This window comes from Cetorhinus maximus, chromosome 9 (genome assembly GCF_964194155.1).
Source record: "Cetorhinus maximus chromosome 9, sCetMax3.hap1.1, whole genome shotgun sequence".
NCBI lineage: Eukaryota > Metazoa > Chordata > Chondrichthyes > Lamniformes > Cetorhinidae > Cetorhinus > Cetorhinus maximus.
The window spans coordinates 39,549,812-39,575,510 of record NC_135887.1 but is presented as its reverse complement, the minus strand read 5'-3'; the positions used below and the strand labels follow the sequence as shown (position 1 = coordinate 39,575,510).

The window sequence follows — 25,699 nt, the reverse complement described above, 5'->3', positions numbered from 1 at the left end:
CATCAATCTTCACAATAAGAGGATACAAGTAACATCCTGGAAATAGCTGTAAATCAGGAAATGGAAGGGAGGGGGGAACGCAAGAAGATTACAATCACCAGGGAAGTGAGCAAATTGTTGGAGCTGCAGGCTGACAAGTCCCCGAGCCCTGATGGACGTCACCCTAGGGTCTTAAAGGAAGTGGTTAGTGAGATAATTGATGCATTAGTTTTTATTTTCCAAAGTTTCCTAGATTCCTGGAAGGTTCCATTAGATTGGAAAATAGAAAATGTAACTCCCTTATACAAAAAGGAATGGGACATAAAGCAGGACATTACAGGTTAGTTAGCTTATCTGTCACAGGGAAAATGTTAGAAGCTATTATTAAAGACATCATAGCAGGACACTTAGACAAAATCAAATAATGAAGCAGTCAACGTAGTTGGTGTGAAATCACGTTTGACCAATTTATTGGTGTTTTTTGAAGAAGTAATATGTGCTGTGGATAAAGGGGAATAATAGTAATGTATTTAGATTTCCAGAAGGCATTTGATAAGGTGTCACATCAAAGGTTATTGCGGAAAATAAAAGCCCATGGTATAGGTGGTAACACATTGGCATGGATAGAAGATTGGCTAGCTAACGGGAAACTGAGATTAGCGTAAATGAGTAATTTTCTGGTTGACAAAATGTAACAAGCGGTGTGCCACAGGGATCAGTGCTGGGGCCTCAACTTTTTACAGTTTATATGAACGACTTGGCTGAAGGGATCGAATGTATGGTTGCTAAATTTGCTGGTGACATAAAGATAGGTAGGAAAATAAGTTGTGACAAAGACATAAGGAGGATATAAAAGAATATAAATAACTGGCAAAGATCTGGCAAATGGAGTATAATGTGGGAAAATGTGCAATTGTCCATTTTGGTAGGAAGGATAAAAAAGAAGCATATTTATCTAAGTGGTTAGAGGATGCAGAGCGATCTGGGTATCCTTATGCATGAATCGCAAAAGGTTAGTATGCAGGCACAGCAAGTAATTAGGAAAGCTAAATGTTATCAGTTATTGCGAGGGGAATTAAATACAACAGTAGGGAGGTTATGCTTCAATTATACAGGGCATTGGCGAGACCACATCTGGAGTACTGTGTACAGCATTAGTCTCCTTATTTAAGGAAGGATGTATAAGCGTTGGAAGCAGTTCAGAGAATGTTTGCTAGACTAATATCTGGTATGGGCAGGTTGCCTTATGAGGGATGGTTGGACAGGCTAGGCTTGTAACTGCTGGAGTTTAGAAGGGTAAGTAGATTGAAACATACAAGATCCTGAGGGGTCTTGACAAGGTGGATGTGGAAAGGATGTTCCCTCTTGTGAGAGAATCTAGAACTAGGGGTCACTGTTTAAAAATAAGGGGTCGTCCATTTAAGACAGAGATGAGGGAAAATGTTTTCTCTGAGGGTCGCGTCTTTGGAATTCTCTTCCTCAAAAGGTGGTGGAAGCAGAGTCTTTGAATATTTTTAAGGCAGAACTAGATAAATTCTTGATAAGCAAGGGGGTGAAAGGTTATTGGCGTGAATGTGGAATTGAGGTTACAATCAGATCAGCCATGATCTTATTGAATGGCAGAGCAGGCTCGAGGGGCTGAGTGGCCTACTCCTGCTCCTAATCCATTTGTACGTATGTATATATGTACAGTCTTGCTTTCCTGTTGGATGCCTAATTAACTATCCCAAGAAGAGTGAACAGAACTGCCCATTATTGCGCTGTCTCTTTGTCAATCTTTTCCCCATTGAAAATTGTGCAATCAGACTGCTTGTTCAATATTAAATCTTGGATGAGGCATAGTTTTTTCCAGGTAAAAAAAATGGAGGACCAAACCATCCTTTTCAGCTACCCTCTACACCCCCATCCCTCCATCCCGCCATCCCACCATCCCGCCATCCCTCCAATCCCCAAGAATCCACATACCTTTGTCAATGATTTAATTCCCATTCTGTCACTGTCTCTGGCTGAACCAGATGGTTGCAACCTTGTGACATATCTGACATTTAACTGAATTCCTGATCTCATTCTTGTCAGTTAAACACTGCCCTTTCCCAATTTTCTGCACCTCCCTGTTCACCTTGAACCCCACATCTTGACCGATATTTTACTCACTACTCCTAAGTTCTTAATTGACTTTACCTCCATTTTTGATTTCACCCCTGTGAAGCGCATTGAAACATTATGTGTGTTGGTTATCTCAGTGACTGTTATGCACAGCATGTCTGAGCTATTTTAAACAGAACTGTAAATTCTGAATTATAACCTGTATAATATTCTGTTCACTGCAGGAATGTAGCTTTGAGCTTGTTACAATTATCCAATTGTTGAGAGATTTAATGGTAAAAGGGTAGATAGTCCAATTATAGATGATGCAGTTGAAAGGTTCATGTGAGCACGGAGCCCCTATTTTTTAATCATCAAAGCATACAAAGAAAAGGCCATCAGAGACCATCAGGCTGATTAGCATCCCATACATTAGAAATGTTGTATTGGGCACCACTGTCCCCAGTGACTAGTGTTACGGACAGGAGAGGGTTTAATTTAAACAGCCCTGATTTCTCCACTCACTACCCATCCATAAACAGAAAGGTGTTTTTGATTTTTGATTTCCCCCTTTTATAAGCGGTGGCGTATGTTCCCCAACCCTTTGGTTTGGAGTGACCCAGTCCTCTATTAATAACCCCACAGCAAACTAGAGATAAGGTAAAATAATAGGGTTGCTTTATTTTACACACACGCGCGCACAAAACGCGGGAAATGGGTTTCGCAATGTCTGACCCTTTTTGCATTCAATCAATAAAAGAGGGATAAGGGAAAGAAAGAGGTTCAGGGCAGAGACCATGATAAAAATAAAAATTATGGTTTCGCGTGAGTCCAGAGTCCAGAATCTTTCAGAGTTCCACTGACTGAAAAACAGTGGTGTAAGATTCGTTTTTCCGGTGCCATTGATGTCCCAAGATGTAGTAGGCACACAGAGATTGAATTAGTTCTGTAGGCGATAGTACATATCTTCCCAGCTGAGTCAGGTAGATGGGGGCCAGTTGTCCGACCTGGCCAGAGTTTGTTTTTGTGTGGCCTTCTGGTCAGATGTTAAACAGCAGACTGAAGATGGAATCCGAAAACTGTATAATTAAAGCAATTCAAACAGCTCACGTCTCAGTCATGTGACAGGGTGGTTTCAGATTGAGCTATTCAGCTAATGAGGCTCTCCTGGTTAAAACCCATTGTGTTTTGAGCAAGTAACTGTAGAACCATTAGCACAACGATGGAGATGAGGAATCAGAAATAGCTTTGCCTTTGTCCATAGCTGGCTGGTGCAGGCATCTCGTCTACTATACTTTGTGTTGGCGGGGCTGGAATGTTTATGAAATGCAAGGAGTGTTACATTCCCCAGGGGTTTGATGTGTTAACCTTTGTCCACTTTTAGACTGCTCAGAAATTTTCAGAGATACCACCATGTGGTCAGCGGTGGCTATTTTATCAGTCTAGCCATTTCTCTATTCTAAAAGGAAAATAATAATTTTATAAAGTAGCCACGGTTATGTGTGTGTATTTTCTTTCATGTTTTCTGATCATGACACTAGTGATTATGAATTCCTGAAAGAGATAAAACCATTACAGTTTCTCAGAAAGCTCATAAAAAATTTGTTCTTGGTTCCATAAGAAAATAGAATATACAGGAAACCATGCTATATCTGGGAGATATTTAACTAATCTCCTGTTGCAGCACCCCCACCCCCTCCAGTAAACCCCGTGTTATTAGAAAAATTGGACTATATGGGACCTGACAGACCTATAATCATCCCAAAGGTCACATACTTCCTACTCCACTTCCCCTTAACCTTTAATAACAAAAGTTATCTATCACAATGTTCAACACTTACACTAGCTATCTGTGCCAAAGAAGTTACACTTTAACTGTGTATTTACCACTTCCTATTTAGTCTTGGGGCTGAATTTTCCCCTGTCGGGGGAGTTGCGCGGGAGCGAGCGTGAACCTGATCGGTACCTCCGGGTCCATGCTGCCATTTTACGTGGGCGGGCCAATTAGGGCTTGCCCAGCGTGATGCTTGCCCGGAAGCACTGTGTGCTCCTTGTGCGGGCAGGGGGATTCCCTGAGTTGGGGCCTGCACTCTTTCGCGCATGCACGCAAAAGAGTACAGAAATCTCCCTGGGGCACAGAGCTGCCTCAGGCAGATCAGTTTAAGGTTTTAAAATTTAAATAGAGGAAAAAAAACTTTTAAAACATGTCCCCTCATGTGACAGTGTCACATGAGCTGGGCCATGTCAATGAATTTTTAAAATAATTTTTATTGAATTTTAAAACACTCCATGAACCCTCATCCCGCCCATGGATGAGTTTTCATGAAAAATGCGAAGGCCACCTGGGCTCTTCGCCTGCCTGCCAACCTTAAGGTTGGATGGGCAGCTCAATTAACTGTTATAATTAGTTTTCAACAGGCCTTAATAGGCCTTTGACAGTTCGGTGGGTGCGCAGCCGAGTTGGCTGCGCGTCTGCCGAACTGAAAATCTAAATGACGTGCGGTGACTTTGGGACACCCGCCCGACGTCACCGCATGTCATTTTACGTGTTGGCGAGCGGGCCCTGCCCCTGCTTGCCAACCCGAAAATTCTTCCCTTGAATCCATTTTTAAAAATGTATTCTGTCATTGGAGGTGGATGCCACTGGCTAGGCCAGCATTTATTCCACACCCCTAATTGCCCTTGAGAAAGCGATGGTGAGCTGCCTTATTGAACCGCTGCAGTCCATGTGGTTTAGGTACACCCACAGTGTTGCTAGGGAGGGAATTCCAGGATTTTGACCCAGCATCAATGAAGGAATGGCGTTATGGTTCCAAGTCAGGATGGCATGTGATTTGGAGGGGAACTTGCAGGTAATGGTTGTTCCATGCAGCTGCTGGCCTTGTTTTACTAGTTGGTAGAGGTCATGTGTTCAGAATGTGCTGTCAAATGGGCATTTATGAGTTGCTGCAGTGCATCTTGTAGATGGTACACACTACTACCAATATGCATCGATAGTGGAGGAAATGAATGTTTAAGGTGGTGAATGGGTGCCAATCAACTTGGCTGCTTTGTCCTGGATGGTGCCAAGCTCCTTGAGTGTTATTGGAGCTGCACTCATCCAAGCAAGTGGAGAAAATTCCATCACACTCCTTGTGCCTTGTAGATGATGGACAGGCTTTGGGGGGTCAAGAGGTGATTCACTCGCCACAGAATTCCCAGTCTCTGATCTGCTTTTGTGGCCACAGTATCTATGTTTGGTCCAGTTTAGTTTCTCATTAATGGTAACCCCCAGGATATTGATAGCGGGGGATTTAGCGATAGTAATGTCATTGAATATCAAGGGGAGATAGTTAGATTCTCTCTTGTTGGAGATGGTCATTGCATGGCACTTGTGTGACACATCTATATTTATATTGAATATCATTTAGGGATCCCTCCACCCAGTTACTGGCAATGTAATTGTGGTTATGTGGCTATGTGTTAGACTATATAAGTTGGTTGACCCCACTTGAAGGAGTCACACGTACAACAACTGTAATATGATAAAATTTTTACATTCGTGCACACTCAGGTCTATAAAACTACTGATTGCTCATAGTTTATCGACCATTTTCTACCATGTTTGATGAGAATTCTGTACCATCTTTTTTCATTAAAATACCTTATGTCCACATTGAAACTGGAAACTACCTATGTAAACTTGTCATGCTGCAATTGCACCAGCCACCCGTAATGGTGCTATATTGCCCCAGTTTCATAGGTTGGACTGTAGTAAAACGCCTCTGCTCCAACCAATTTTACTTTTGTATTTCCCAAAAGAAGTAGTTCTGCTCTTCAGCCTTCCTGCAAGCATTTGAAAGTTGCCTTACTGTGATTGATGCGACTTACCTATGAATTGCAGGTAGATACAGCCAGTGAAGTGGAGGAGTTGGACATTGACAATGTCTCATCCATTCCAGAGCCTGAGAGCAGAGTAACTGCAAAATTGAAGGTGTTCATCGCGCGTTACAGGTAAAACCCTGTGGTTCTTGTCCTCTTTCATTTCGTGACCAGTGACTATGCCCTGTAAGAATAAACATTAAACTAAGCCTGTAAACCTGACCACATTACTTGGTCTGGGCGATATGGTATACAGTCTCATTCAATAGCCACTATCCAGCTAAAAGTGTGAAAGGGAAAATTCACGATAGCCAGAATGTCATTAGTCCCAACCATAATATGGAAGAAATAGACAGGAAAAGGGGCTGACAAACCAAATATATCTCAACGGGGCAAGATAGCAACACTGCTTTTGTTTTAGAGTTGCAGTATTTCTAGAGTAGACATGGTTGCTAATCTTCACTGTTTGACTACATAGTTCTGTTGGAGGGAACTGGCAGTATTTCAGGACCTATACTCATTGCAAATGGTTAGCCATCTTGTCAGTAGCAGGTCCCTGCTAGTTTGTCTCATTCTCCTGACCATAGAATGAAGGGAGTGCACCTGAATACATTTCTTAGCTATCTGAAGGAGGTGGGGCGGGGGGGGGCGGCGGGGTGGTCCCTGTTCCATATTGATCTATGAGGTATTGTGTGCCTGTGCAGGAATGTTCAGTTAATATCACAGATTATGCATTGAATGTATATCTCTGAATTCAATGGAAGTCTGTGAAGGGAGTCTTTCTTCCCAGCAGATGGTCAGTGAAGTGATTGTGTTTATGAGAAGTTAATTTGTTGGGGGAATTAGTTTCTCAGGGTTGGTGCAGGGTCTGGGGCAGGGCACTTTGGCATGGTTTCTGGTATTATTCAGAGTCAGCCCTATGCTGTTGACTTCACTTCAGTTTTTCCTGAATCCTCTCTCTTTTCCAGTTACAATCCCTTTGATGGGCCCAATGAGAACCCAGAGGCAGAACTGCCACTAACAGCAGGAGAGTATATTTATGTGTATGGAGACATGGATGAAGATGGATTTTATGAAGGTTTGACTGACATAAATACAATAAGATTGCATTTTTCATCTTTCTTATGATAAATTATGATTTTTTTGTGTGCCTCTGCTCATACCCCGATACCAAATTGGACTGCGCAGCATAGCAGCAATACACAAACAGTGATAAAGGTCTTTTCATAACTGACCTTCAACAGCTGTCAAACCCCACACTGATCACTGTTGAAGGAGGCTTGGTGAGTTGTATATGGTGCACACTCTGCCACTGTGTGCCAGTGGTGGAGGGAGTGAATGTTTAAGGTGGCGAAAGGGGTGCCAATCAAACAGGTTGTCATGGAAAAGTAACTTTGATCAGTTCACTGTCCTTCCTCTATCACCGCTTAGATTGTTTACTAAATATACTGATTTTTTAGTTCAATTTGTTCTTAGCCAGAAAATCACTCGCCTGGACTGAAGGGCAAACCTCTTCTGCTTCTGGATTTTATGGTGTCCTCCAACTTCGCCAACATATTTCTGATTCTGCAACGGACTCTGCATGCTTCCTGCATCCTCATTCCCATAACAATACCATGAGCATTTCTCCAATACTCTACCCTCAAACAGTTTCTGGATTTCACTCACTGCACCTGTCTGAACTTGGACAACAGTTCGTTGATGATCCATGCTGACTCTACCCTATCTACGTCATCAGCATCCTATCATGGGACATCTGATTTTAACTCTGAACTCCTTGTTATCTCCTATTTATTTCCTCTTTCCATTTCTTTCCTATTTCCTGTTTGCTGTCAGGTCTTTATGAATCCTAATTTTTATGTAACTTGTGCAGAATCCATTTGCATTTTGGCTGCCTAACGTATGGCGGAATTTTGCGTGTCCCTGGCGAGAATTATTTCCCACGGTGGGACACAAAAAATAGGGTGGGCGCCCACCCCACCACCTCCCCTCCCACCCCCGAGCTCACTCCATTAATAATGCTGCAATCAGCAGCCCACCCGCTATATTCAAATAAATAACCAAAGATCAATTAGGTTTGCCATCAAGCAGTTGACCCTGATAATACGCTGCCCAAGCCATGAAACATTTGGTGTGGGCAGCCGGGGAAGCAGGCAGCCTGACTTTTTCACTGAAATGTTTAATGGGCAGGAAGGAGGGTGGGGTTGGGGGGCGGGGTTGCTCTTCAAGGGCTGCCTTTGCTGATCATGGGGTAGCCCCCCCCCTAAGATCAAAGCCACCCCTTCCTTCCTACCCTTAAACCCACACCCTTCCGCATCCCCCCTGCCCCTTTCACTAGCATACCCAAATACCTCCAGCCCAAGACCCCAGACTGACCTGCTCCGTGATTCCATGGGCCTTGGTGTTCTTCCTCTTCTGCAGTCCCAACAGCAGCCACTGACACCTCCTGCCGCTGCCGGAACTGATGAAGCTGGTGGCCAATCAGATTGGATGTTCTCCACAGTGAGGGGTGGAAGGTCCACTTGGCCCTCATTAATCCGCCCTGCAGCGCTTTATGGCTGTGGAATGGGTCGGCATGGAGCATGTCGGCTCCATGCCAACACTGTTTCCGGGGTTGGGCGTTTGGGGGTGGTGTTTAATCCACTTTATCACTCTAATTCCCCTTTAGCTTCTTTTTTACTTATCTTTTTATCCCTCCTGGGTGCCTCTCTATCATCTTGTTTCCTTTCATTTCTCCCCTCTTTTACAGGTACTCTGCCTTTCCAAATTCCCTATCTGAATTCGTCAGTACTCCACAAGCTTCCTGTTTTCACCTCAGTATCCCAGGCTTGACTCCCTCTAAGATAAGCCTGCAGCTTCCCTCCGTGCCTCTCTTGGAATTCTGCAAAGGGCTCATCGAGGCCCTCGACATTGGCTCATTGCAAGTGGCATCCCCAATTGCTCCATCCCACTCTCTCCTTCACCTTCCTGCCCAGTGTGCCCACTGGGGTTAATCTTACCAATCTCCTCCTTGTCCAACTCACCCTTTTCACCACTGACCCTGTGGCTGGAATTTTCCGCTTCCACTGGTGTTGGGCATGTTTGGTAGCGTGAGCAGACAATATGGCGAGAAGGCCAAAAATCAATTTTAGGCCATCGTGAATCCAGTTTGCAATCATCTGCTCCCCCTGTCTATGGTGGGCCACATTTCCTGCTGCCACACGTCGACAACCTGATTTCGACACTTTAGCATCTCCCTGCTCGCCGGATTCATGCCCCCACGCTGGATCATCTAGGCACGTCAGCCTGAATGCACGTCGATGTGCTTCACAACTGTACATAAGCAACATGCACCTGGCAAGCTGCACTTCACTTGGGAATTTGAGGGTTGTGCACCTACCTGGCTTCAGACAGCACTCGTGGTCATCAGTACCAGGCTTTGCAGACAGCTCCACATCACTTTTTTGGTGGGGGGGGTTGCTAATGAGCATGTCTCTACCTACCAGACCAGCTATAAGGCGGAGGTGGCTTTTCAATGGCTTCAGGGTTTGCTTGGGAAAGGGGGCAAAGTGGCCTCAGGCAGGGAAGAGGCTTCAGGGCGAGGGCTGTACTGGGGAAGGGGGGTATCCTAGGGTTTGTGTCGGGGCACACGTTGATCTGTGAAAGTGGCCTCAAGCTGGTGAGGGCTGAGGATACAGCCCCCAGTGGACGTGAGTCCAGATAGAGATGTGAGGGTGTGTGTGAGAGAGTGAGTGGTGATGTCCCTTGAGCTAGCAGTGAGTGAGATGCCAGTGAATGTGTGAAGGCCTTGTGAGAGTTTAGAGTGATGAGATAGTTCCTTACCCGGGCAGCACGGATGAGATCATTCATCCGTTTTCTGCACTGGATGGCCAACCTCTTGTGTGCAGCATTGGCACTGACCACCATTGCCATTGCCTCCCAAGCCAGAGTGGTGAGATTGCTGGACCTCCTGCGACCAGAGTGGGTGTGAAGGACCACGCGGCGGGCCTCCAAAAGGCATTCCAGTGATGGTTCACTGAACTTTTCTTAGTTTTCGGGGCCATGTCTTCACTCGAGCAGCCCTGGTTTGCAAGCACAGAGAACTGTGTGCTTGGCTGATTAGTTTAGTTATGGCACCCGGAGTGAGAAAATGGTGAGGTAACAGCGTGGCAAGGCGATTGAGAGGCCGCCCGCCAGCGAGATGGCATGTTTCCTATGGCTGCATAATTAATGAGGCAGGAAGTGGACGATATGGTGCAAAAACCCACTGTTGCAGCCAACAGGTACAATGTTGTTTTTCACGCCTGCTACCGCACTTAGTGCAATTCTGGGATGATTCTGCGCTGTGACTCTGTCAGCTAATTAGCTTTCACCACCTCCTTACATATCTCCTTCCTAAATATCTGTTCATTTGTGAACAAGGCCCTTGCCATTCATGAATTTATTGTAATTGCAACGACATCATGGCCTTAACCAAAACCTGGCTGAGGAGCGATGACATTTTCCCTCTTCATGAAGCCTTCCCATCTGGCTATATATCTTCCACCACCAAGACTATTGCGGTAACTTATCACCAGATCACACCTTGGCCTTATCCTTTAATCTTCTGGCACTTTCTCCTCCCTTGAGAATCTCACCTTGTTCCACCCCTCTCACCTGGTTCTCTACCAGCTTCCTAAGTACGATAAAAGTTTTCCCACCTGGACACCTTCACTGTTTTCCTTCCTCAGCCTCTACACTGAATGACTTCTCATCTTCACTGAATTCAACCTCCATCTCAACTCATCATGTTCTCTCCTTTGAGTTCACTGCCCTTTTATAATCCCTAAATCTCACTATGTAAACAGCCTGCACTTCTCACTAATTTCTTCCATTAACCTCATATTTTTGATTAACAAGGGAGTGAAATGTTATCGGGGATGTGCGATTGAGGTTATATTCAGATCAGCCATGATCTCATTGAATGACGGAGCAGACTCAAGGGGCTGAGTGGCCTATTCCTGCTCCTAATTCATATGTTCTTATGTATGTATATACTCTTCATCAACCATATCTGCATCATTTAATAGGATGTTTAACCTTTGACAAGTAAGGTAAACAATTTATCTATGTAACTTTAGGACAATTCTTTTTTCTCTCTCTGATTCTTATTACCTGATGTTATGAATATTTATCTAACACTCTGATGAGAAATATCAGGCTTTATTACTGTATACCCACAATGTCCTGACTGGGTAAACCACAGACCAGTTGACTTTACAAAAATAATTGCCTTATCATAGCCCATGTCAAGTTCCATTTGTGCCTTTTTTCATAGAAGGTTCACAAAACAGCATATGTATCCCACTAGAGGCTACATTAATATTTATAAAATGGCTTACTCTAGCAATTTTACATGGAATGACAACTCTCTTTAGTGATCTCAATCTGTTGTCATCACCAAATTTAAAGCCAGTAATACTTTTATACTCTTTATCCTTGTGTCAATCCTTACAATTTAGTGAATCAAGATAACGTTTTAACCAATCTGCCCTATATATGTTGAAGTACAAGCACTAAAGGAATCCACGACTAGTATAATCATCACAGGACTAAAACCCATTGTGACCAGAATAACTTGTTCAGATTCATCGTTATCTTCACCTTCTTCAGAATTCTCTTCGTCTTGCATTATTTCGACAACCCTACTGTTCCTCTTTAGGCAGTTCATCACACAATGATGCTTCACATCACACCTGAAGCACCTACTAACTGTTCCTTTGGCATTCTTGGGATTCATTTATCCATTATTTTTGTTACAATTTTATCTTTTGCTGTAATGGACAGATCTGCTAAAGTCTTCTATCCTTTGTGTCATCACAGAATGCCTCACATATTCCATGAAGGCTGAAGGAAATGACTGTTTCCCCAGGAATTTTTTAGTGCAGCAGACATCTGATGGAATAGGGTCTCCTTTTCTGAGAACAGAATACAGTTAGAACTTGTAGCCTGTCAATATGAGACACCTTTTCACAATACAGTAATTTAAATGCTGGCACCAATCTAGGGAACCCCAGTCAAATATTGTCAATCTTTTATACAATCTGTTAAAGTCCATGATATATTTTTCTGTAGAGTGACCATTTGTTTTCCGAAATTATTAAATTCTGACCATGCCTTATTTAACAGATTGTCTTTCTTGTAAATTCCACCCAAGAACTCTCATAGAAGGTACAAACCTTCATTAATATCCAACTGACGGGCATCCATCTCACAAAATGATTTATTCGGATTTTACTCCTTCCTCTTTGGTATAGATATGACCCATGTCCACACATCCACTTCATTCTTCCACTGAATATATGGTTCAGACTCTGAGAGCATCACAGGGTAATCAGACCATGACAATTTACACCTGCTTTCTGCCATTTTTGACAAAGGCTACTGTGATTTTGGTTCTCTGTGTGAACATTTTTTCATAATTTCCACCCTTCCCCATCATCCTGTGCTCCTATGCTGTGTTCCGGAAAGCCAGGTGGTGAAGGATAGAACTAGTGCCAATATTCACACAGTTTTATAAGCATTTATTTACAGAGATACACAATATAACCATGCTAATTCTAACCCCCACCACTCACCTTCAGTGTGTTCCCATTTATAAGAGCACAAGTGAATCCCCAGTTGATGCCCACCACCTGCATATGTTTAAACACAGTCAAAATACAATTAACAATGCGAGGTGTGCAGTGCAGTGTGTTACATCTCCTGTACATAGAGTGTCTGATGAATTTATGTTGCCTTTAGTAATTAAAGATTCAGCAAAGTAGGTTGATAGAGTTTTGTTATGAAGGTCCTTGCAATCTCAATGAGACTTTGTAAATCATTATCAAAAGGTAACTTCTCAGCCAGTTATTTCTGATTTTTTTTTTGTGTTTCACTATTGGGATTTTAACAGTTTGCACTAAAACACGTACTGAATTAATTTTCAGGAGAGCTGATGGATGGGAGAAGAGGACTGGTTCCTTCAAACTTCATTGAGCGTGTATCTGACGAGGATATGTTGACGTTTCATCCCCCAGAAGTCAACGAGCTTTCTCACAGTTCATTCCAGGAGATCAGTTTTCACAGTGGCAGTGAGAAAAGCCTTCCACTGCGGAAGAACAGCATTGAAAAGCAAGAGACCTCCAGCCCCCATGAAGAGCTCAGTCTTCATGGTTCACAAATAAAGCTAGAGAGCCTTGTGAGCAATGGTTTTGATCTCGATGTAGAAGAGGTGGCCGAATATGATGAGGATGTGGTGCCTTACCCCAGGAAACTGAACTTGATCAAACAGCTTGCCAAAAGCATCATTGTTAGCTGGGAATCCCCTCTGGTGCCAGGTGGTTGGGGTACAATATTCAGCTATAATATCTATGTGGATAAGGAGTTGCGGATGAATGTCAAGTTTGGTGCACAGACTAAAGCTGTAATAGAGCGACTAGACCTTAATGCTAAAGCTTACCGCATCTATGTGCAGAGTGTGACCGACAAAGGGAACTCTGATATAATATGTAGCAACATGCTTGTGGGGAAAGATGTCTGCGTTGCACCTATGCAGTTGAAAGTTCAGGCTATTACCGCAACCTCAGCGGACATTTCTTGGTTGCCAAGCAACAGTAATTACACCCATGTGATTTTCCTCAATGAGGAGGAGTACACGGTGGTGAAAGCTGGGAGCTACTCCTACTCCCTGATGAACCTGAGGCCTAATATGAAGTACAAGGTGAAAGTGGAGGCCAGACCACACCAAATACCATGGGAACTGCCACTGGACCGACGACAACTCAAATGCACGTGTACTCAGTTCTCAACCTTACCAGGAGGTCAGTAACATAGCAACTTATGGCTTTGGTGCAGAGAAACATACTCAGCCATGCCAGGTGTGGGGATGGGGGGGTGGGGGTCAAACACAGCGGGTTGCAGGGGGGGTTGGTGGTGGTGGTGGAGGTTGAATACAAGCAGGAGTCCAGAGATTGATGGTGTGATTGAAGAGGTAGGCTTTGAGGAGAGAGGTAGTGAGGTGAATGGGTGTTGGAGCAGATTTCTAGAATTATGATGGATGAAGGGCCTGCCACCATTGGAGGGAAGGGATGATAGTCAATCAGAGTCACAAGAGTGGAGGGTTCTAGCTGGGGCATGGAAATAAGATGAAGCAAAGATGTAGAGGGATTTTTAAACAAGAATTTTGAACTCAATGTGGAGATGGAGGGAGGTAATGAACCTTGGCGAGGCCAGAGGTGATAGGAGGGCAGACCATGGAATGGGATACAATGCAAGTAGCTGAGTTCTGGACCAGTTGTAGTTTGTACAGGGAGCTCGGGAAGCAGTGAGAACAGTGTTAGAGAAGTAAAGGCTACAAACGGGCGGAAAGGGGAGCACATGGTTGAGGTGATTATCCTTTAATGCTGGGACTGGATGGGTTCAGTGGTTTGTATCATGTTTCACTGTTGAAACTTTCCTTGTATATTTTGGTCTGCAGGTCCACTGCATAGACACACTGTGACATATTCAACATCCCATCTGAGCCAGTGCTGAGTATTAGCATTGAATCCTGAAATAAGGAACAGAATCTTATGAGACTCGTGAAGGCAGTGCTGGAGGCAGGGCTGAGAGGCAAATTTGAAAGATCGCTGTTGAGTTGGTTCCCATCTCTGGGCGATCTTGCTGGACACAGATGAACTACAGAAGCAGCTATCTGTCCTGCAGCGGCGGGTAGTCTGTTAGTGGCAATCAGCTAGCCATTTGGGGCCAGATTGGGAAAGCTGGGATCTTACTAGCAGCAACTGGGTCCAACCTTGCGGATGAAGACCACAGCAGTCCTTGGAGGCAGCCATCTGGCAGCAGGCTGAGGGCGAGTGAAGCCCCTTTCATTTATCTGTGCACTTCCTAACCCCTCTGCCTGCCTTCTCATGGCCACTTGTGCTATAGAGCTATAGCTGCAGCCACTGGCCAACCAGAAGGGGGTCATCCTCCACAGTGATAGCCTGGCAGCAGTGGTCACAAATAATTTTATTAATTTGATAATTCTTATGCCCTCGTGTTTTCCTGCCTGCCCCAGCAGCGTCCACTTTGCAGAGTGGGGTTGCCTGTAGGACATTGCAGCAGGCCGTCCCATTCGGCCAACTGGATGCCTTTCCACTTGGCATCCTTAATTGGACAGTGCTTCAAGAGGCCTCTTAAGTGGTAGGCGCCCACTTCAAAGAACCTGATCCTCGTAGTGTGATTGAAGTACATTGATCCACTTACTTATGGAAATCAGCAGGTCATAGGAAAAGGTGGTAATTCTGACAAAAGATTGTAAAACCCACAAGAAAGTGCGTTTTTGCTGTAAACTCTGTGGAGGTCAGATTGTACACCCTGCAAGCGCTGTCAGCAGTAGAATATTGCACAACCCATAATTTCAATAAATCCTTAGCCCCCGGCTATAGTTGAACTGATTGGCTGAATATTTCAATTTCAAAGCTCATAAAAATGGCGCATTGTGGCTTCATTTTAGCATTGTGCAATGAAGTGTGTTTACGTCTGAAAAAAAGCTCCATATTATGGCATATTTGGAGTTTGAGACAAAATTACAGAGGAAGAGTGATCAGAGTTATTGATAATAAAGCGTGCTATGAGGAGAGAATGCTGTTAGCTGTCCTATAGTATCAGCCTCGCAGGCTCCCGCCCACCTTCACTGATGCTCACCCACCCACCTGTCTCCTACCCACCCTTGCTGTCTTTCGCTCTGTCCTACTAATGTACCCTAGTCTACACTTGCTATGTCCTCACCCTCACTCTCACTCCCTTACTCACAAGGCAGAATCGTCCCAGATTTGCACTAAATGCAGTAGCGGGCAGTCCTAAACCTGCCACATTAATTATGCATTCCTGGGAAACGCACTGTTTCCATGGCGGGCGGGCTCTCATTTGCCCGCCCGCTATCACCCACTGCTTCATCACGCCAGGCACCATATTTAAAGTCCAGCTGCGTGCACACCTTTCAGTGCTTCCAGCCCACGACTGCTGCAAAGAAGACATGGCCTTACTCCCTCCCCTCTCCGCACTCCTTCCTCCCGCTAGCCTCCCTCCCCTCTCCGAGCTCCTTCCTCCCCTTGGACTCCCTTCTCACTCCTTCCTGCCCTGGACTCCTTCCCCTCTCCACACTCCTTCCCCCTACAAACTCCTTCCCTTGCACCTTCCACCCCCCCTTACACCTACCCCATTATCCCCTCCCCCCACCAACCCACCCTCCTGACACATTTATTTCCCCCCCCCCAACCTCAACCCCCTGATACCTTAATTTCCCCCCTCCCAGCCTCATCTCCCGACACCTCTTCCTCTTCCAGTTGACCCTAGACCTTCTTCTCCCAACCCCTCGACCATCATCCATTGTGAGCATCAATGGTGACTTTCTAACTTCCGTGAGCTGCTTCACAGCAGAGCCATGTCCATGAGAATCCATCTATCATGCCATGGGCGTTCCTCCAGGGTCCCATTTTTGTCAGGCTCCATTGGACGTCCATGATGCGAGCAAGGCCTTGGCAGTAATTCCTGACTTCTACGTCTCAGTTGTCAAGGCGTGTTCTGCATTGGCGTGTTTTCTCACCGATGTGGGCAGACAATCCAGCGGGGGTGAGTCTTGCGGACTGGCCTTATTATAAGATGCTGATGTATTACAATGAGGTTCCCGACGTCCAATGGCGGGGAACGCGGCCCACATTGACGGGCTGAGCGGATATCGCAAACTAGTTTCACAAAGTCATGAAACTGATTTTTGGCCTTCTCGCCATATTGTCCGCTCACGCCACTGAACATGCCCTATGCCAGCAGGCACGGAAAATCCCGGGCACAGTGTCTAATCTGCCCACACCCACTCTCACTGATTTGCTTGCATAAGAAGTGCAAGCAGGCATAGGCCATATGGCCCCTCAAGCCTGCTGTGCTGTTGGATGATATTCAGCATCAATTCCACTTTCCCGCTCAATCCCCATATCTTTTGATTCACTTAGAGTTCCAAAATCTATCGATCTCAGCCTTGAATATACTCAACAGTAGAGCATTCACACACTGCTGGGGTAGAGAAGTCCAAAGATGCACAATTCTTTTGAGTGAAGAAATTTCTCCTCCTATCGGTCAATAAATGGCTGACCCCTTAGCGTGAGACTATGCCCCTAGTTCCAGACTCTCGAGCCAGAGGAAATAGCCTCTCAGCATCTACTCTTTCAACCCCCTCATAATCTCCTGAGTATCGATAAGATTATCATTTCTCCTTCCAAAGTCCAGTGAGAATAGGCCCGCACATTCTACCTCAGAACAACCCTCACATCCCAAAAATAAGCTAGTGAAACTTCATTGCAAACACCTCCAAGGCAGGTATATCCTTCCTTAGATGCAGAGGCTAAAACTGCACATGGTACTTTTTTTTTTGTGAACACTCATTGCCCATTCCTAATTTCTTTAAAGAAGGTGTTGATGAGCCGCTACCTTGTACTTCCACTGTTCTGTTAGAGTAGGGAGTTACAGAATTTTGACCCAGTGACTTTGATGGGACAGCAATCTATTTCTAAGTCAGGGTGATTTGTGAGTTGAAGGGGAACTTGCAAGGAGTGGTATTCCCATGTGCCTGCTCCCCTAGTTTATCTAGGTGGTAGAGATTGTTGGTTTTAGAGGTGCTGTCGAAGCCTTGGCAAGTTGTTGCAGTGCATCATGCAAATGGTAAACATTGCAACCAAGGTATGCCAGTAGTGGAGGGAGTAATTCTTTAACATAGTGAAAAGGGTGCCAGTCAAGCAGGCTGCTTTGTCCTCCATGGTGTTTTGATCATGTGAGGAGGGGTTGATTGGCTCCTCTCCTTTCCCTTTCCCTGTTGGACCACAACAGAAATGATGTTAAAATGGATATACTTGCCAATTCAGTGAGTGTTCAATTGTTTACACACTGTGATCATAAAAGACAGGTTTTATCAGACATGTTTTCTTGAATTTTAACAAAGAAGAGGATAGCTTTTATTGTACATAACCTGATCTAAGTAAAATAGTAAAATACATCCTGACTTCTGCGTGCACATGCAGACAGACAAATTAATTACAGCATGGAGAAGAATAGATTAAGCAAGTTAGATTGCAGAAAAACTAAAGGGGTATACAGCTCATGGAGGCTGGTGGCTTGGCTGGCTTCAGGCTGAATTCAACAGTCCTGCTGCTTTCACTTAATTGTCCTGATGCTTCTGGCATTGCAGCGAGTTAAAGATGTGGACGATTGGTTCATCTGTTCTTCTAGAGATGGTCGTACTGGGTTGACTTATTTCAAAATGCTCTGTGTGTAGGACCTGAAGTAGTCACAATCAGCAGACAGGGTTAAAAAAAACTTACAAGTTGGGTAGAGAGAGAGAGAGAGAAAGGGAGGAAGGAGCCCACTCTGGGTCTTGTGCCTTCAGCATCTCTGCTGCTTATTCTGTTCTGCAGAGAAAGCAGGCGCTTAAAACACACACAAAAGATTGGATTGTCATATGACCTTATGTCTCCAACTGCCCAGGGATCCAAATAAGGTCATGGCCAGTATATTCCAATTGTAGCTTGGTTACATCATGTCTGGGAATCCTTCACTCAGCCAGGGTCCTATTGTCCAAGTGGTTACATTTAATGGTTTATCTCCACCCAGAGGAGTATCTGGACATTGTGCTAATGACATGGGGATGTGGTTCATTCACATTCCCCTGAGGCCATTGTCTTTGGTGGGTTTTTTGCAGACCGGTAGACTCTATCTCAATGGTGTTGGAATGTGGAGGTCATAGTGATACAAATTGTGTGGCTATCTTTGGCTGCAAGCTTAAGTCACTGGAATGTGGCTTTAGTCTTATCATTTAAAAAATACTTCAATTAGGCGTTTCCAGCCAGTAGATTCAAACATCATTTTTTGATGTAAAGCATGGTTTCATAACAATGGTGATGAGTTTCTTGAGTATTGTTGGAGCTGCATTCACCCAGGCAAATGTAGAATATTTCATCACACATTTTTTTGGTTAGTTTATTTGATTATTTGGTTTATTCATTTTATTCCATCACATTCCTGACTTGTGCCTCATAGATGGTGGAAAACCTTTGGGGAGTCGGGAGGTGAGTCACTTTCCAAAAAATATCCAGCCTCTAATCTGTTCTTATAGCCACAGTACTTATGTGGCTGTTGATTAAAGTTTCTGGTCAATGGTGACCCCCAGGATGTGGGGGCTACAGCAGATTTAATGCTGTTGAATGTTAAGGCAAGATGGTTAGAACCCCCTCTTGTTGGAAATGATCATTGCCTGGCACTTATGTTGTACGAATGTTACTTGTCACTTAGCAGCTCGAGTCTGAATGTTATTTAGGCCTTGCTGTGTGTGGGCTCAGACTGAATTGAACACTGTGCAATCATCAGTGAACATGCCCCATTCTGACCTTATGATGGAGGAAAGAGCATTGATGAAGCAGCTGAAGATGGTTGGGCCTAGGATACTCCCCTAAGGAGTTCCTTCAGCGATGTCCTGAGGTTGCAATGATTGGCCTTCAACAATCACAAGCATTTTTCTTTGTGCTAAGTATGATCCCAGCCAGCGGAGAGATTCCTTCCTGATTCCCATGGATTTTAGTTTTGCCAGACTCCTTAATGCCGCATTCGGTCAAATGCTGACTTGGTATCATGCGGTCACTCTCATCTCACCTCTGGAGTTCAGCTCTTTTGTTCATGTTTGGACCAAGGCTGTAATAGGGATTGGAGCTGGGTGAACCTGGTAGAACTCAAACCTGCAGGAGTGAGCAGGTTATTACTGAGTAACTGCTGCTTGATAGCACTATCAATGAAGCCTTCCATTACTTTGCTGATGATTGAGAGCAGACTGATGGTGCGATAATTGGCTGAATTAAATTTGCCCTTCTTTTGTGGACAGGGTATATATGGGCAATTTTGCACTTTATTGGATAGATGTCAGCGTTATCAGTGGAAAAGCTTGACTAGCGATGTGGCTAGTTCTGGAGCACAAGTCTTCAGCACTATAGTTGGGACATTGTCAGGACCCATAGTTTTTGCTGTATCCAATGTGCTCAACCCTTTCTTGGTATCACAAGGAGTGAGTCGAATTGGCTAAAGACTGGCATTTGTTCTGGTGGAGATATCAGGAGATAGATCATTCAGTAAAAGCTTTTGGCTGAAGTTGTCTTCGAAGTTTTCAACCATCATGTTCCTTCCTGCACTCGTCATCCAGACCTCATCTAATGATCCAGAGGCATGAGTTCAAATCCTTCCAGCTGGTGAATTTAAATCCAGTTAATTAAATAAAATCCTGGAATAAAAATTGAGCACTGTATCGATAATGGTGACAATGAAACAAATGGATTGTCATAAAAACCCAACTATTTCACTGATGTCCTTTAGGAATGGGAACCTGTTGCCCTTACCCTGTGTGATTCCAGATCCACAGCAATCTGGTTGGATCTTAACTGCCACCTGAAATGGCCTAGCAAGCCAATCAAAACCATGATGAAAAAGTTGAATAAGAATAAATCCAGATGGACTACCCAAAATCGACGTAGATACCAGACATGACAAAGGCATACCCACTACAGTCAGCCCTGCAAAGTACAAACAGCAAGGCTGCAGTTTTTGCAACCACCTTCAGCCTTGTCTTTTGTACTGACATGCTGTGCTCCCCCATGATTGTGGATGGGGAAGTTTGCGGAGCTTCCTCCCCTCGTTAGTTGTTTAATTGTCCACCACCACTCATGCCTGGATATAGTAGGACTGCAGAGCTTAGATGGTTTGGTTATGGGCTCATTTAGTTCAATCTATAGCATGCAGCTCCCACTGTTTAGCATGCATGTAGTCTTGTGATATAGCTTCACCAGGTTGGCACCTCAATTTTAGGTATGCTAACATCTTTCTCTTTGCATTTCTCATTGAACCAGGTTTGGTCCCTTAGCTGGATGGTAATGGTAGAGTGAAGGATATGCCAGGCCACGAGGTTATATACAGATTGTGGTGGAATGCAATTCTGCTGCTCCTGCTGCTCTGCCCACAGCACACAAGCTGTTGGATCTGTTTCCAATCTATCCCATTTATCAGGGTGGTCATGCCACACAACATGATGATCAGTGTGACAATGGAATTTTGTCTCACAGAAACCTTTTGGTGGTTATTCCTACCACTGTCACAGACAGATGCATCTGTGACAGGTAAATTGGTGAGGACGAGGGAATGTTCTTTCCCTCACCACTTGCCGCAGAGCTATTCTGAAAGATTTGTCTTTTAGGACTTAGCCACTGGGTCAGTAGGGATGCTACTGAGTCACCCTTGGTGATGGACATTGAGGTCCCCTACCCAGAGTACATTCTGTGCCCTTGCTAACCTCAGTGCTTGTTCCAAGTGGCATTCATCATGGAGTACTGATTCATCAGCTGAGAGAGAGTGGTAGATGGCAATTAGCAGGACTTTTTCTTGCTCATGTTTGACCTTATGCCATGAGACTTTATGGGGGCTGAAATCAATGTTGAGGGATCCCAATGCCTCCACCTCTGGTGGACCTACCCTGCCAGTGGGATGGGACATAGCTAGGGGTGGTGATGGAGACGTCTGGGACATTGTCTGAAAAGTATGATTTTGTAAGTATGACTACGTCAAGCTGTTGCTTGACTAGTCTGTGGAACTGCTCTCCCAATTTTTGTACATGTCCCCAGATATTACAGAGGAGGAGGAGTTTGCAGGGTTGACTGCAGCAGGTGTGCCTTTGTCATGTCTGGTGTCTAGGTCAATGCCGGGTACTCTGTCTGGTTTCATTCTTATTCAACTTTACATCATGGTTTGGATACAATTGATTGACTTGCTAGGCCATTTCAGATGGCTGTTAAGAATCAACCAGATTGTTGTGCAACTGGAATCACACAGGGAAAGGACGACAGGTTCCCTTTCCTAAAGGACATCAGTGAAATAGCTGAGCCTTTATGACAATCCATTAGTTTCATTGTGACCATTACTGATACTGTACTTGATTTTTATTCCAGAATTTTATTTAAATAACTGAATTCAAATTCACCAACTGCCCTGGTTGGATTTGAACCCATGTCTTTGGAGCATTAGTTGAGGTCTCTGGATTACTAGTGCAGTAACATAACCACTATGCTACTGTTCCCAGGTGTTATCACACCAAAGCCCTGTATAATTCCAGCATCACTTCCTGACTCTTGTACTCCAACCTTCTTGCATTAAAGGCCGCAAACCATTTGGCTTCCTTATTGCTTACTGTATCTGCATGTTAACTTTCTGTGATTTGTGTATGAGGATACCAAATCCCTCTGAACACGAACATTTAATCATTTATCACCATTTAAAATGAAATTCTATTTTCCTATTCTCCCTGTCAAAGTGAATAACCTCATATTTGCCTACATTACACACCCTCTGCTACCTTCTTGCCTCCTCACTTAATCTGCCGAGACCCCATTGCAAATTCTTTATGTCCTCCTCACAGCTTAGTTCCCCAACTAGCTTTGTATCATCAGCAAAGGTGGGTACATTGCACTCAGTTCCTTCATCTTATTCTTTAATATAGATGTTAAATAGCTGAGCCCCAGCACCTGACTAGTAATTAGTCCCATTGTGATGCAGCTACAGGTCTAGTTATGCACATTGGTGGAGATTCCAGTGTGTCTGTAGCAAGTGGCATAGATCTAGTTGTGAAATGCTGACTGGTCCCTGTCTGACTGGCACTGTTTATTGATGCAGGCCCTCCTGATGCCCCACTGGATGTCCAGATAGAAGCAAGCCCCACCCCTGGGATTGTGTTGATCAGTTGGCTACCAGTGACTATAGATGCTGCAGGGACCTCGAATGGCGTGCGAGTCACTGGATATGCTGTCTATGTTGATGGACAGAAGGTAAAACTCTGTTTGCATTTCCTGTAAGTGATTCTTACTTTGACCTTGGGTATATCTGTTAACCCACTTTCATACTGTCCTGTTGCTCCCTGCTATGCGCTCAGTTTCACAATTCTCAATGTCACTACCTATCATACAATGGGAGTTACCATTTTTGAGCAGAAGGGACAGTGTGATCCTGTCCCGAGGATACAGCACCTCTTGTGGATTGTATGGCATGCTGCCCAGTGACTGAGAATCAGCAAAATCAGTGCTCAGCTGATGTCGTCTAAGTAAGTATGTGAACTCGGTTCAAATTAGCATGTTGGGTTGTGGAGTGGCATATTGTTTATTACTGGCTGAATGACTGAGAACAAAGGATACAATCAAAAGTTGTTAACTTCAGCTAATTTGTGACCCATTGCAATTTTCCCCACAGGTGCCAACTACTTGGGGAAATAAAAGTGATGCACATCCATCCATGAATAATTTTGGCATTGATAATGCTCCCTTTGGCCTCTCCTCCAAATGTCACGTTTTCTCCTGTGCTTCTCCCAAATAATTGTGTCTATGGATGGCCCCAGTTGTATCACTGCAGTTTGAAGCAAACTTCATTGCTGAACATTACTCTTCAGATCCTTGTGTAGCCTACACCAATTCCAATTTTAACGCGGTTCATTGGATGCTGCATTGACTAACAGAAAATAAATGTTGTGTGATAGAAAATGGACATACACTCTGCAAACTGAGGTTACTTGCTTTACTCTGAATGATGGCTCATTGAAAACTTGATGCATATGTCAGTGGCTTTAATTAAATGAAAAATAGACAAGATTTGATGTAACTTAACCTGAGTTTCTCAGGGCAATATAACCTTTTCTGATTTCTTCTCAGATTATTGAAGTGGCATCTCCCACAGCTGGCAGTGTGCTAGTAAGACCCAGCCAGATTCAGCTTCTCCAGATTTCTAAGGAACTTACTGTTCGCACCATGTCTCCTTACGGTGAATCAGCAGACTCTAGCCCTGTCAAAATCCCTCGAACACTATTTACATTCCCTCTGCACTCTGTGCCATTACAGACTGCCCCTGAAGCATGTGCCCATCCTGACAATAGTCTTCCAGTCAGTAAAGAATTACCCATTGTGGATGGTAAGGTTGAATCTGATGATTTGCCTGGGATGGCTTCTGACAAGGTTCTCAACTGTGAGAGTGCCACAAGCTATAATGGAAATGAGCAGGGAAGCTTTCCACCTGCTTTTAAGACTCCGAGTCAGGTGGTCGATGCAATGCCAAATTCAAAAAGTGAAACTTTTGAAGAACCAGCACCTGTTCAAAGAGAAAATACCAAAATGGAAGACAATTTGAAGGTTGGTGGAGCTTGAGTTCAGCTGTTTTCAGTGCACCATGCCACAAGGCAGTCAAAGTAATAAACTTCTCTGTAACAGCTTTGACATTAAGTGGAGTTTTATAGCATTGTATCAGGGGAAAGCATCAAATGTTCCATTATGGGGATAAAAGCATTAAGAGTGAAGTTATCTCCTTTTGTTTTGGTAATTGGATTCAGTTGCCTAATTTGGGTTAGAGACTGGTTTGAGCTGACTGACCTTATTTTGGGGTAGCTGGTTTGCAGGAGAGACTGTTTTCAAATGCCTGGTTTAGGGAGGGGCTCTCAGGTTTGGCAGAGAAGGTGGCTTTCCATGCATGGTTTTTGCAGGAGCAGGGCAGCTTGCCTGTTTGAGTGTGGCTGGTTTCAGTACTCATTTTAAGGGACATGTTGGTTTTGGTAACTGGCTTGGGGAGAACCTGGCTTCAGTACATGGTTTGTTGGGGACAACTGATTTCCTACACTACAGTAGTGACACCATTCCCAAAGTACATCATTAGCTGTAATTAGTTTTGGACATCCTGAGGTTGTGAAAAGTGCAAATCTTGTTTTTCAATAACTGGGCTAGTGGCAATATATTCTCATTGATTAATGCTCAAGCACCTTTGGTTTCAATTTGCCTGGTCTCCATGGGTAATCTCAAAGACACTGAGATCAAAATGTTTCCATCCAGCTGTGAAATTCGGAAATTTCATGTGACTATTTGGAACATCTAATAAGCGCCAGAAGTTGGTGTCAGCAAAAGTTAACTTAATCAACTGATCTGTTTGCAGGACGGTGCTGCAGATTTGCTCAATTGTTGTGAGGAGGACAAAGTTGAGGAACAACCAAAAGAAGATATAAAAGATTTGGAAAATACTCAAATGAAGAGGCCAATTGGCTCACTTGAGGATTTTCTTGTGGACTCTGAGCAGAAGGAGGATCCCGATGTCTGTAATACATACGCTAAAGAAGATTCTGTTGAGAAAATTCTGGAAAGTGATTCAAATGGCCTGCAGATAGAGACCACCAGAAGTATAGAAGCATCAGCTAGAACCTTTTCACAAGAGTCAGAGGACAATGTTTCCCCAAGTAATATCAGGGTGCCGTCTATTGAGGAATTTCTGACTAATTCAGAATTAACGCAAGAAAAAACACACATTCCGGAGGAGGAGCAAATGACTGAGCAGAGCGAGCTCAGATCTGAAGAGATTCTTAAGGTTCGTAAAGAGTAAAATCAGTGATCCTCTGATGCTTTCTTCGAACATAGCATTAATAAGATATTAGTAAAATGAGTGTCTCAGTTGTATAAAATTAAACATATGCAGCAAAGGTGAGGGGTAGTTAAAATCTGGATGCTGCTTCATTTTGGGCAATTCCTTTTATCCATGGGACCTGTTTCAAGTCCAGGCCTGAATGATGGGATGAAAGCTTCAATAATGGGAGTAGCATTCCTGGGTGAGGAGGCATTCAAGTTTCTAGTAGGCATGGACATAAAATTGTTGGAAGTCAGGTCAAATTGGGCCCTGCCTTTTCACCCTATGACTTGTG

At 44.1% G+C, this 25,699-nt stretch overlaps 1 protein-coding gene across 12 annotated transcripts in view; it reads left to right on the top strand.

Moving 5' to 3' along the window:
- Positions 1-25,699, top strand: part of tspoap1 (TSPO associated protein 1) — a 307,699-nt gene that overhangs the window by 237,440 nt on the left and 44,560 nt on the right. For all 12 annotated transcript variants that reach the window (XM_078548561.1, XM_078548560.1, XM_078548568.1 and 9 more), the window contains 6 exons: positions 5,948-6,057; positions 6,894-7,003; positions 12,873-13,745; positions 22,654-22,805; positions 23,679-24,152; positions 24,943-25,368. In XM_078548561.1, coding sequence (XP_078404687.1) covers positions 5,948-6,057; positions 6,894-7,003; positions 12,873-13,745; positions 22,654-22,805; positions 23,679-24,152; positions 24,943-25,368 — 2,145 coding nt within the window. The remainder of the gene's footprint in view (positions 1-5,947; positions 6,058-6,893; positions 7,004-12,872; positions 13,746-22,653; positions 22,806-23,678; positions 24,153-24,942; positions 25,369-25,699) is intronic.